A 12,140-nucleotide genomic window follows, 5' to 3' on the forward strand; every position below is an offset into this window, starting at 1 on the left:
ATTTAGACCAGATCGAAGTGGCATCAGATGGTACTAATGAAATCAGGACGTAACATCCTGGATTCTTGATAATTATGACTACAGTCCTCTTCGCTCAAAAGCGGACTGGTTAATTGCAATCTAACTAAACCACTAACAAACATATAGTATCAATGAAACGCTTATCATAATCAAAACATCAGACCGACTTTTTTTGCAGAATATATGTCCAAAACATTTTAAAAGTTATCATTGAAATATTGACACAGTTCATCATTTGTTATGTGGGAGGAATATAGATGAACGGACAGCTAGGTGTGAGAAAGAATGGAGACAACTGCTGTCACAGTCCACTCTGACGGTTGGAGGTCTAATGTTGGCTTAAACCACTTTTCGGGTCAGATTGCAGTTCATCGGTCCGCATTTGACCCAGACAGACTGTAGAAACGGGTCATTCAAACATCTATCCATTTTCTTTACTTTTCTTTATTCCATTTTCTTCATGGAGCGGGATCTCAGAGCGACTACGAATAATTGCTTAAAAGACATGGCGTGTACATTATTATGTGTATATAATGTTTTGCAATGTCAAGTTTAAATTACATTATTAATAAAAAGATGGCAAATTGAGTGAATGGAGGATGCTACCGGGTGGGCAGGGCATAGACACTCTGTGGTGTTTCACAGTTATCGTCCCCTTTACTCCAAATCGAAAGTATTTATTTGGAACATGATGTCCAGGCACGTGGACCTCTGCAGAGACATCATACAGTTCTTATGGAGAAACCCACCCCACGCATGTGTTTGTCTTGAATGCAAAAGACAACCTTCAATAAAACGTTGTGATAAGGGCCACGGGGTAGCCTAGTGGTTGAAACGTCCGCTCTTTGTGATGAAGACCCGGGATCGATTCCCTCCATAGCTACAATGTGTCAAGTCCATTTTCTGGTGTCCCCGCCGTGATGTTGCTGCAAAATTGCTAAAACCATGCTGACTCGGACAGGAGATAAGACGTCTTTTATAGAAATCTTTATACAGCAGTGTACTGAAGTGATAGCATAATTTCCTAATGGTGTACCTAACGTTTAAATATAACGTTTAAATATAACGTTTAAATAAGTCTTGAAGCCCAGCAATGATACCAAAATATTTCTAATTTTGTTGTAGGATGGATTGTCGATTCTACTGGTTCGTATGCCAACAGTATATATCTATCAGGTAATTACAAACCAAACAAATATGGTAACAATCCTTACACCTGCACTAAAACTGGAAATCAGGATCTCATTTGTTGCGAGTTCGAATCCACGATTGTAATCCACTGGTACCTATACTTACACTCACCGATTCCCAGTCTACACTCCATATAGAGACGGGGCGGTGGGGTAGCCTAATGGTTAAAGCGTTCGCTCGTCACGCCGAAGACCCGGGTTCGATTCCCCACATGGGTACAATGTGTGAGGCCCGTTTTCTGGTGTCCCCTGCCGTGATATCGCTGTAATATTGCTAAAAGCGGCGTAAAACCAAACTCACTCACTCATATAGAGACTGCTGTAAAACTGGAAATCGGAATCCACTGGCTATGAGTTCAAATCCATGATTGTGATCCACTGGTATCTATACCAGTTCACATTGCACAGACTGACCTTTTAGAAGGATGGCCAAACCTGCACCTATCCGTGTCGCTGTGTTTAATTAACTCTTGGAGAAATGTTAATATATCAGAGAAAACCTCAGCAAATGTTCTAGTTGTTTAGCTGTGTGTAGAAGTCCTGGTTTAATATTTCAAGCCTAAAGAGATAAAGAAAGACCTCTAGTCCTTGTCTTATCCCCCTATGTGTATGGTGTTGAGAGGGGAACATCTTAGTTTGTAAGATGAGGCTGCGAATCGCCCACATTTCGCTGTGAACTTTACTAACGCTCGATTCTTGTCATGAGAGGTGAGTCGTTTTCACAAAAATCAATGACTTCTTTGATGGGCATTTTAGAAGTTAAGTTGGATAATCTGTGAAGGCCACCATTCTAATGCTGTTATCACCACTTGCTTGACAACGACATTATTATCAATGTCGGAACGTCGCCTTATGAAAATAGAAGAAGTTGAATATCCATAAAAAATGTCATCATTCCACAAACAGTCAACTCTACAGCTTCGGGGTTATGTTCAGAGCTCTACGTTTCAGGTGTGTTGTTGTTTGTGGCGGTGTTGGTGATAATGATGACACCTGTCTGCGGTGGACGTCGCCATGAACACTCTCTCCACCACCCCGACGACACGACTCTTGAGGTTGACCAAGAAGACAGCCCGACGTGAACGGGAAAGCTTGTTTCTGACCATGTACTCAATTTGGAAAAAAAATGTTTTCAGAGAAGTATGTTTGTCTTGTTATGATTTCAACAGATATGGGGCGGTGGGGTAGCCTAGTGCGTAAAGCGTTAGCTCGTCACGCTGAAGAACCGAGTTCGATTCCCCACATGGGTACAATGTGTGAAGATCATTTCTGGTATCTGGAATATTGCTAAAAGCGGCGTAAAACCAAACTCGCTCACTCACTTGACCCCGGAAATGAAAGTAACTAAGGACTATCACGTGACTGTCATATGACCTGACTGGAGCCTCATGTGACAAATGTCGAATCTCGCGAGATTCTCAAGAGTTCTCCTGGTTAACCAGTCCTTGTTTTAAAGACAGGGTAAGAAAAAGTTAATTGATTAGCGTCTGTTGGTTGTATGTGGATGTGTCTGTCGTGTATGCCAATATAAACGACATAAGGAATGGAATTTTGTAGAATTCACGTCAAATTTTGTGACATAGGTAATCCGTGCTTGTCGTTCGAGGCGACTAACGGGATGGGGTGGTAAGGATCGCCGACTTGGTTGACACTAAAAAGTCTTGTCATCGTATCTCACTACGTAGATAGATGCTCATGTTGTTGATCACTGGATTCTGAGCGAGGATAGCCAGCCGATCACGTTAGTCGCCTCTTACGACAAACGTGATTTATAGAAGATCATTTCTAATGATCTCCACGAGTGACAGAGGCATTAAAAACAAACAAACGGGTTCTTTTTGTAAGATTGTCACCGGCTGGACAGTTTATGTGACTTGACGATTTGATTGTGTTTCGGTGGCAAGGATTACTCTGAGGCAAGGATACTAGTTTAAAATATACGGTTGTGAGTACATGGGATGTTGGAATGGTTTACGCGATGATTGTATTACAAAATATAATTTATATAGTTCGTTTACAGTTAAATAATTCGATACATTTTAACACATTTTTTTTTAAGATCATGGTTTGGGATGAAAGTTTTGCGATGTTTGAAAAATGGCAGGAAATTCATCGCCAACATCACAGGTGTCGCAGAGGCTACACTTTCTTTCTCAGGGTGGAATTTTGTGCCAAATACCGACGCCTATAGTTAAACGATGACAGGAAGTTATCAACAAGAGAATCGCAAGAGTCAAGGAGAAAGGGATATACGGTAACTTATCTTTCAAAGACAAGTTTAGTTTATGATACGAGACACCTTTAGAAGAATTCGAAATCTCTACGGATCATGTTTGCGTGTCTATATTATATAATCATAAGAAGACAACCGATTTATTTTCATTGGGAGAGCCAGTAAAGGCCATAGCCAAATTTTATCCATATTCGATTGCTCTTGTTCACACATCCTTCATTATATAACATACACTCTTCAAAAATGAAACGGAAAATGAAATTAAAAAATTATACTTACAATTTTGTACACATATGTAAACTCAAACATTTTTTAGGGTTGCGCATTGTTTCTGGAATGTTTTAGAAGATCATGCTTGACCAAACGCATCCCAAAATGATTTTGAACGGTTTTATCAATCAGGATTGTCATGATGTGCGTGGATGTCATGAAGCACGAACATCAGGCACAATGATTGTTTCTCACATGCAAAGCATGTGACTATTAAAGACCCAAATGAATCTCATTATTTCATCCACGATCTTTGCGTGTATTGTACATGAAAATGGGACGTCTCAACGCTGCCGACCGGTGTCAGGCAATTGGACGATTGCAAGCTGGCGAATCAGTGTGTGAGGTGGCAAGGATCTTCAACGTTCATGCCAGCACAATAACCCGATTGTGGGATCGATTTCGTCAAACAAATTCGACAAATAACCGTCCAAGATCAGGAGTACCTAGTCACCACACCTGCCCAAGATCAATACATCCGGGTAACCCCCTACGTAACCGCCATCGTACCGCCCCGGGACACAGCACAAGAACAGTTTGGACCCCGAAGAGTGACAATCAGGAACCGTCTCCGAGAAGTAGGAATACATGCCAAACGTCCAAAAGTTGCACCCTCCTTGATACAACTACATCGACGTCGACGTCGACGTCGACGAGTGAGATGGTGTATCATGGTGCTGCCTTCGAACGTGGCAAACTGAAGGCGCATGCGGTTTTGCGATGAATCCCGTTATCTTCTCAGGCGACGTGATGGTAGAGACGACGTCACGAACGTTTTGCTCCTAACTGCATCAGACAGGTGGACAGATTCGGTAGAGGGAGTGTTATGGTGTGGGGGACGATCTCATACACCCGCAGATCGGAACGTGTGCTTGTCCAAGGCAATCTGACGGCCAATCGATATATCGACCAGATGTACACTAAACCCAAGCACCTGAGGGATGAGATGGATAGTCGGGTACGTCGACGTCGTAATCCACCACAGAATTTTCAACATCTGTTCCTCATGCTGCAGGAGGAATGGAGACGGATTCCACAACAGAGCATCAACCGACTGATTCGATCTGTACCCAGGACGTGTCGGGCGGTGGTAGCAGCTGGAGGTGGTCATACGAGGTACTGACTTCAACACCACCTGGTGGACAGCAGTAGTGACTGTAATGACTGCTATTCTCATGACATATGGCCAAGATAGCAATGCATTCATTCATGTATCTTTGTTTTCCGCTGATCTACATGTCCTTGAATAACACCACATTTTCATTGATATTTGGGTTTGCGTTTCTTTTTTGGAAGAGTATATATTAGTGATCTTTATTAGCTTTTGTTAGTTAGGCTTGATACTTAGCCCAGACACATACCACACGATATTTGATAGCGATAATTCGGAGTATCCCACCAAGTTCTCTATATTAAGTACAACAGAGTACTTCTCTTAACGGGAGCTCGTAGTCCGTGCGCCGTTACACAACATTCCCTCACACCTGTCACTCACACATTTATATCGGTAACATATCGATCTTGGCACCCAGATAAGGATATATGAATATCACTAACGCTCATGACACTGGTAAATGCTTCTGAAGCACATTTTCATCAAAGGCTTGTTCCTATCTCGACCCTGAAAAGCAATTCAAGAGGCCTATTTACGTCAAAAAACAAAACGAAAACAAGTTTGACAAATATACTGAACGGCAAAAGAAACGCAAGTATGGAAAAAGTGAAATTTCATGAAAGTAAGCATTAATGTTTATGTCTTCTATTTAAAAACTTAATGACTTTAAAAAACCCAACATGTGGAATATAAAATAGAAGTTCTAATAAAGCATTTTTCCATAGCTTTTACTCCCTTATTTCTCTAAAAGTATATAGGGGCGATGGGGTAACCTGGTGGTTAAAGACTTCGCTCTTTACGCCGAAAACTCGGGTTCGATTCACCATATGTGTGAAGCCAATTTCTGGTGTCTCCCGCCATGATAGTGCTAAAACATTGCCAAAAGTAGCGTAAAACTAAAATTATTCTCTCGTTCAAAAAGAAAAAGCTGTGCAAAAGTGACAGAGAGGGTGACGTTGTTCTCGTCTCTTCTTTGTCAACATTGAAGCAGTAACATGTCACATACGACTGCAACAGGCTTGACACATTGCTCTCATACCAGGAATCGAACCTTGGGCTTCGACGTGAACGGCAATCTTCCAAATATGTCACGACAGACTTGCCATATTTCCTCAAAGAGACCCAGCCAAGCCACGCCTGCAATTGCCTTACACAACACGTGACCCGTCAATATTCATAAACCAACTTCAGAAACAAATGTATCATGATCTCCTATGAATATCTGCATACTTATAACACATAAATAGGAGAGAACTAGCATATGGCGTTTGGTTTATAACATGTAATCTAGCACACCATGGACGTATGAGGAGTACAAAGATCCGGGTTCGAAATGATCCATGCTTGTCATAAGGGGCTACGAAGGCGATCGGGTGGCCAGACTCGCTGACTCATGCTATCCCAGTTGCCTAGATCGATACTCATACTGTCGATCACAGGATTTCCTCGTCCATACTCGACTGCCATATAGCAGAAATGGTGCTGAATGCGGCGTTAAACAAGTAGAAAGACAAACACCTACCCGGAATCCACTGTTTCCACGTTCACTGCGTACTCCCTGTGGATATGGTACTGGTTCCTAGACTTGATCAGTTGTGGCACCATGAACCCCACCGACACCGCCACGAACATTAAACCACCTAAAACAGTAGAGTATATAGAAGTAGTTCCCGTGACTTTGTCTTATTATTTGATATGATAAGGGTCAGAAATGATGGATATAATCGATCTGCTTGCAATAAGTGAGTGAGTGAGTATGGTTTTACGCCGCTTTTAACAATTCTCCAGCAGTATCACGGCAGGGACACCAGAAGTTGGCGTCACACACTGTGCCCATATGGGGAATCGAATCCAGATCGTCGGCGTGACGAGTGAAAACGTTAACCACAGTATGATTTGATACGTTAAAGCACTTGTATATTGCAACACTACACTCCTTCTAATCCTCACAAACACATCGTTCTGTCGTACAGCGAGTTCTGACAAACCGAAACCTGGAAATAGTGGAAATCTCAAAACGAGGCTTTGCCGCTAGAAAACTTTGGCGGTCTGGTACGGAACTGATATTAAATCAATCTCACTGTGCGTTCAAGAAGTACATTGAATAAACGTCAAAACCATACAACAGGTGTAACCATTGAACCAGATGCAATTTCAGTCATTTCACGATCTTATCAAACAGGGGCACTCTGCGATTTCTTAGACAAGGTATGCTGCCTTTACCTCGACATAAAATATAAACATACGGTGTTATTAAAGTTTAAGATTGAAATTCATTTGAAAATATCATTTTTTTATGAAGCACGGATTTGGAATTCAGTGTAACCAGATTTATTTCTGGTGTATATTTTCACTTTCACCCGAGATCGGCTGAAAAGTAGGTCATTGTATAGATAAGTTAATGAGACTCATGTTTCGGTATGACTTTGGAACACAATGTGAAGCCCATTACTGCGAACACCATAACAACTAGGCTCCGTCTAACATGTTTTAGTGACTTATCTATTCATTCACCACAGACTACAGTACACACTACACCTGGATCGGATCTATCTCACCTGCAAGGTACATACTGTAGTCGTATGATCCAGTTAAATCCACAAACCATCCTGAAAATGAACAAATAGTTTTCATAACTGCATTCACTCGAGACGGATATCACATCATAAATTCTAACCTCACACTTTTGAAGTATTATGTTCAGCGATCCAGCGATCAACATCACGAGCATCGATCTACACAATAGGGAAAAAAAATAGAAAAAATATGAAAAAGAAAAAAAGAAACAAGCAAAAAAGAAACAGAAGACGTCACTAGGAGCGTACGTTCTTTTGCAAATGAGTGTAGTGATTTCATATAAGTTTAAACCAATGTGTACATGGTCTGAAGCGTATTTCGTTAATATTCTCTCTCTCACGCACCTGCTAGCGGGGGCGCCACAAGCAAGCCAAGACCCGCACAGATCATAGTTATCCCGAACGCTGTCGCTAGCCTCGTCACACCAACACACTCTATTGTCAGGATAGGGGTAAGAGCATACGAGCCTCCCAGATATATTCCAATGAGAATAACAGCTATCAGTTGAGTAATATATGTTTTGGCAAAGAGAGGCATTAAACAAAATATTGTACCGGAAGTCAACAGAACTCCGTTGTAAATGATCCACACGTTCTTCTCGCTGGCGTGTGCAAACGCCCCTAGCAGGATGCGCGACACTATGTTGGCTGGGCCGTTGACTGAGAGAACATAGGCGACCTTTTGAGGAACTGTTCCATAGTATTTGCAGAATGCTGCTATATGAATGTTAAATATGCCACAAGATGCGTTCACCAGAACCTGATTCACACATAGCACAACAAAAGCTAAGTTCTTGAAAATATCCAACTGACTCTCAGTTGTCCCACGACTCTGTGTAACGGTTCCTTTTTGGATAGGTTCACTGTCTTCTCTGAGAATTTTACTCTCCTGTCCATTGCTCTCACTGAACGTCACTCTTGGGTGATAACCCTCATCGCTTGCGTTGCCTTTGATCAAACTGCAGGAATTGACATCCCCTGGAAGTCCTTCACGTCCCTGTCTGCAAAGCTTTGAGAGAATCCGTCCTCTTTTTCTTTCGTGTATCGGAAACATGAGGGCTCCAAACAGGGTTATATGAAAACAGATTCCCGCCAAAAAGATCAGACACTCTCGCCATGTATAGTTATTCAGTAGGTATCGGAAAAGTAAAGGCGCGACCAGGAGTCCGGTGCCAGCGGCCGAGAGGGCGACACTTGTCACAAAAATCCGTTTCTTTTCGAAGTAGTAGCTGACAATGACGACACAGGGTGTGTACGTTAATCCTAATCCGAGTCCTATTTGGAAACAAACAGACACATATCATAAATATGTGAACGCTTTAACCACTGCGCTACCCCTCCGCCCTGTCATGTATGTTGTATTCTCAACTGATACATAGTATAATGTGTTTAACGTGTGTTACAATCTGGTGAAACCAACAGAGAATTATCAGCACTGGGAAAGTAGTTGTTAATGAAATGCTAAATAGGCATATCATCTTTCAGTCGACAAAGACAAGCTTCGATTGATGAGAGTTAAATCTTAAAGCTGTTTTGGACGGATCCGTGACTTACTTACGCCGTTTCACCAAATGCCATGTCCCGGGGTATAACTCACCGGCAATAATTCCGAAGAATACGAAAAATACAGACAGAGATGTTGCAAAACTACTTCCGGCGAGACCCCCTGCGAGGAGCAGACCCCCGAGCATCACGGAAGTCCGACAGTCGAAGTAGGAAGTGATGAGACTCGCCAGTGGACCTGCAAACACGTGGTTATAGGGCATCACTAACAGTAAATAATGAACCACATCAACTAGAAGTCCGACAGTCAATGTAGGAGGTGAAGAGACTCACTAATGGACCTGCAAGTAAACATGGTCTTCAGACAATACTATGGAAGACTGTAAACATCATATTAGGGACGATATTCTCAAACAGAAAGTTGAGCCATAACACTAAACCTACACCAACATTGGTACTGTACTATTGGTACCACAACGTTACATGACCCATCTACGTCTGTTCTCAAACCCGTGTACACCCGGGTTAGAACTGGTCTTCGGTAACCCATGTTTGTCGTAAGAGGCGACTAAGGGGATCGGGCGGTCAGCCTCGTTGACTTGGTTGACATATATCGTCGTATCCCAACTGCGTGGATCTATGCTCATGCTGTTCATCACTTGATTGTCTGGTCCAGATTCGATCCTCTACAGACTGGCACCACATAGCCGGTATATTGCTGAGGGCGGCGTAAAACTGAACTCACCCACTCACTCATATGCTCTCAGTTCTGTGGACCTTTGAGTTGAAGAGTCAGATGTGAAAGACAGAGATATGCAGTATGAACACCTGACAAGTGGTGTTCCTGTTCCGGTCGTTTCCTTTGAGTTTCCTGCTTCTAGTGTTACAAATACAATTCAATTGTCATTGCTCTCATTTGCACCATTACAAATGTGCGATTTTATATTTCTTTTAAAGCTTACAGGCAACGTAAAACACAACTTTGCAGATTCTGAAACCTTTCGGTATGGTGTTACGGGCAACACATTATCAGAAATGCCAATTTATCTTAACAAATTGAAAAATAACTCGGTGAATAAATCCCGCGAAATCAGCATTCTAACGATTCACCAACCTCAACCCAGCTGTGGTGAAAAGTGGTTTCAACAGTTGTGTAACCAAACTTAACGTGACGTGACAAGGATGACTAGCACACGCTACACCTGGCAAATAACAGAGCGAATATTGTCACCATACGTGAGTATTCAATTAGTAATTCAGCTGCGTGGTTCAAGATTTCAGTCATTGGTTTGTCTGGCCCATCCTCGATTATTTTCTGGGTTGAAATTCGAATATAGCTGACCAAGCGAAATGTCACGAGCTGTAAAGGTCGTGATAAACCCGAGCGCCTGGGTCCGGGCAATGCCCCTTTTTTGTCATGTTGATAAGGTGCCAGCTGGAAAGTGTTTTAACATTGAATGAAACCGACTCTCACTCACACACTCACGCACGCAAATGCACACACACACACACACACACACACACACACACACACACACACACACACACACACACACACACACACACACACATTAGTAAATGCCTTCTTAACAAATCCATGCTGAACAGTGAGTGAGTGAGTGAATGGAGTTTTAGGCAGCTGTTAGCAATATTCCAGCAAGAGAAAGGCTGAGGACAACGGAAACAGGCTTCACACATTGTAGGCATGTGGGGAATGTTAAACAGAGGGATGCGTTGTTGGTAAAAGGTGACTTTGAGAAAAAATATCAAGAGATTGGTATAACAAAACATAACGTGCAACACCTGTCAGTGTGCTGTTGCACAGAACAACCTTATCGCTAAGAGTACCTGAAGGCTACCAGTGTTAATTAATGTATGGGAGTTACGGTCACCTTAGCGCTAAGGTCGCTTTGTACAGCAACACACTAAACACTTTACTATACCTGCTAAAAACATGAGGGAGGAATACACTGAAGTGACCCAGGCTGTCAGGCCCACGCTCTGCTGGAAGTGCTCCAACAAAACCACCTGTAACATTGTGCCCATGTAACACACTCCTGACAACAGGAACCCGCTCATGTAGGACGCCACCAGCACCACCCACGCCCAGCCTTCGTCCACGTCCTTCTTTGTCATGACGTCAACTTTGCCAACCTTGATGTCACCTGTGAAAAATGAAACAAGCTAATTTCACCAGTGCCAAGCTGCGTGATATGTGAATCAATCCAGATTTATGAAAGCATTAAAAATGAAAGAACGAGGAGAGAAATTTCATGAAAGGGTACAACCCATGTACTGTTATCTCTTCCCTTCAGCCCACAGGGCGACGGGGCAGCCCAGTGCTTAAGGCGTTCGCTGACCCCAAACACCCGGATCCGATTCCTCCACACTGGTACAGTGTTTGATGCTCATTTCTGGTGTCACCATAACACAAGTCCTACCTATCCCAGCTAGTCTGTCAGTGTCAAACCTTTCACATTTGCATGTGAAATAAACCGTATGTTGTGAGAGATTGGAAACACTCTTTGAGTTTAAAGAATATGTTAGTCACGCCTGTAGTATATCGCTTTATCGTGACAGAAAGCAGATTACAAAATAATAGCACAATGTTCTATTTTAGGATCCGTCCTTCACAAACAATCGAAGTAGTTTGCTGAAATGCTTCGCTGACGGGAATATACCTGCGCTTTTGGGACGGTGACCACCAGATCTCCTTTCACAAGCCACTAATAGATGATATAGGTTTACGCCGCTTTTAACATGATTCGTGCAATATCACACAAAAAATGGACTTTGCGCATTGTCCCTATGTTAGGAATCGAACCCGGGTCTTAATCACATTGCAAATGACTTTTGTGTGTGTTGGCATGTTGAATAAAGGATGTTAAATTTTCAAAAAAGGATGTTTTTTCAAGATACGTAATGCTGAACACTGGCGCAGCGTGCCCATAACAGGCTTTCGTATGTTTGTCATGAAAAGTCACATTCGTCACTATGTAGAAGGTAAAGTCCGAGTAACTCTCCATTAAATGTCAAATGACACTAAGAACTCCTTAATTTGAAATTGGTACACGTTGCTCCATTCCTGAAAAGTAACAGAGCGAGCAGAGAATGGAATGACGTCATAAATTAAATGTAATTTAATCCGGCTACATAATAGTGAAGTATCAGTATTCCTTTACTTGTTTAACGCAACGATCTGCAGTTTTCCAGCTATGTGACGGCAGCTCTGG

The 12,140-nt window shown here is 42.4% G+C and overlaps 2 protein-coding genes across 7 annotated transcripts in view; one reads left to right on the forward strand and one right to left on the reverse strand.

The window, feature by feature from the left end:
• The window catches only part of LOC137281690 (monocarboxylate transporter 14-like), a 65,739-nt gene extending 63,388 nt beyond the window's left edge, over positions 1 to 2,351 (forward strand). For 5 of the 6 annotated variants that reach the window (XM_067813095.1, XM_067813093.1, XM_067813094.1 and 2 more), the window contains exons 5-6: positions 1,147 to 1,197; positions 2,163 to 2,351. In XM_067813095.1, coding sequence (XP_067669196.1) covers positions 1,147 to 1,197; positions 2,163 to 2,293 — 182 coding nt within the window. In that variant the 3' untranslated portion in view covers positions 2,294 to 2,351. The remainder of the gene's footprint in view (positions 1 to 1,146; positions 1,198 to 2,162) is intronic. The other variant, XM_067813098.1, reaches the window with a different exon arrangement.
• Positions 2,352 to 3,046: 695 nt separating this feature from the next.
• On the reverse strand, positions 3,047 to 11,359 carry LOC137281697 (monocarboxylate transporter 14-like). Its single transcript, XM_067813109.1, has 6 exons — positions 10,851 to 11,359; positions 9,002 to 9,145; positions 7,750 to 8,679; positions 7,387 to 7,437; positions 6,351 to 6,468; positions 3,047 to 5,335 (listed from the first exon to the last, which is right to left on the reverse strand). The coding sequence occupies exons 1-6, from the start codon at positions 11,041 to 11,043 to the stop codon at positions 5,311 to 5,313; spliced, it is 1,461 nt and encodes a 486-aa protein (XP_067669210.1). The 5' UTR covers positions 11,044 to 11,359; the 3' UTR covers positions 3,047 to 5,310.
• Positions 11,360 to 12,140: the final 781 nt, after the last annotated feature.

Source organism: Haliotis asinina, chromosome 4 (assembly GCF_037392515.1).
Source record: "Haliotis asinina isolate JCU_RB_2024 chromosome 4, JCU_Hal_asi_v2, whole genome shotgun sequence".
In the NCBI taxonomy this organism is placed as follows: Eukaryota; Metazoa; Mollusca; class Gastropoda; order Lepetellida; family Haliotidae; genus Haliotis; species Haliotis asinina.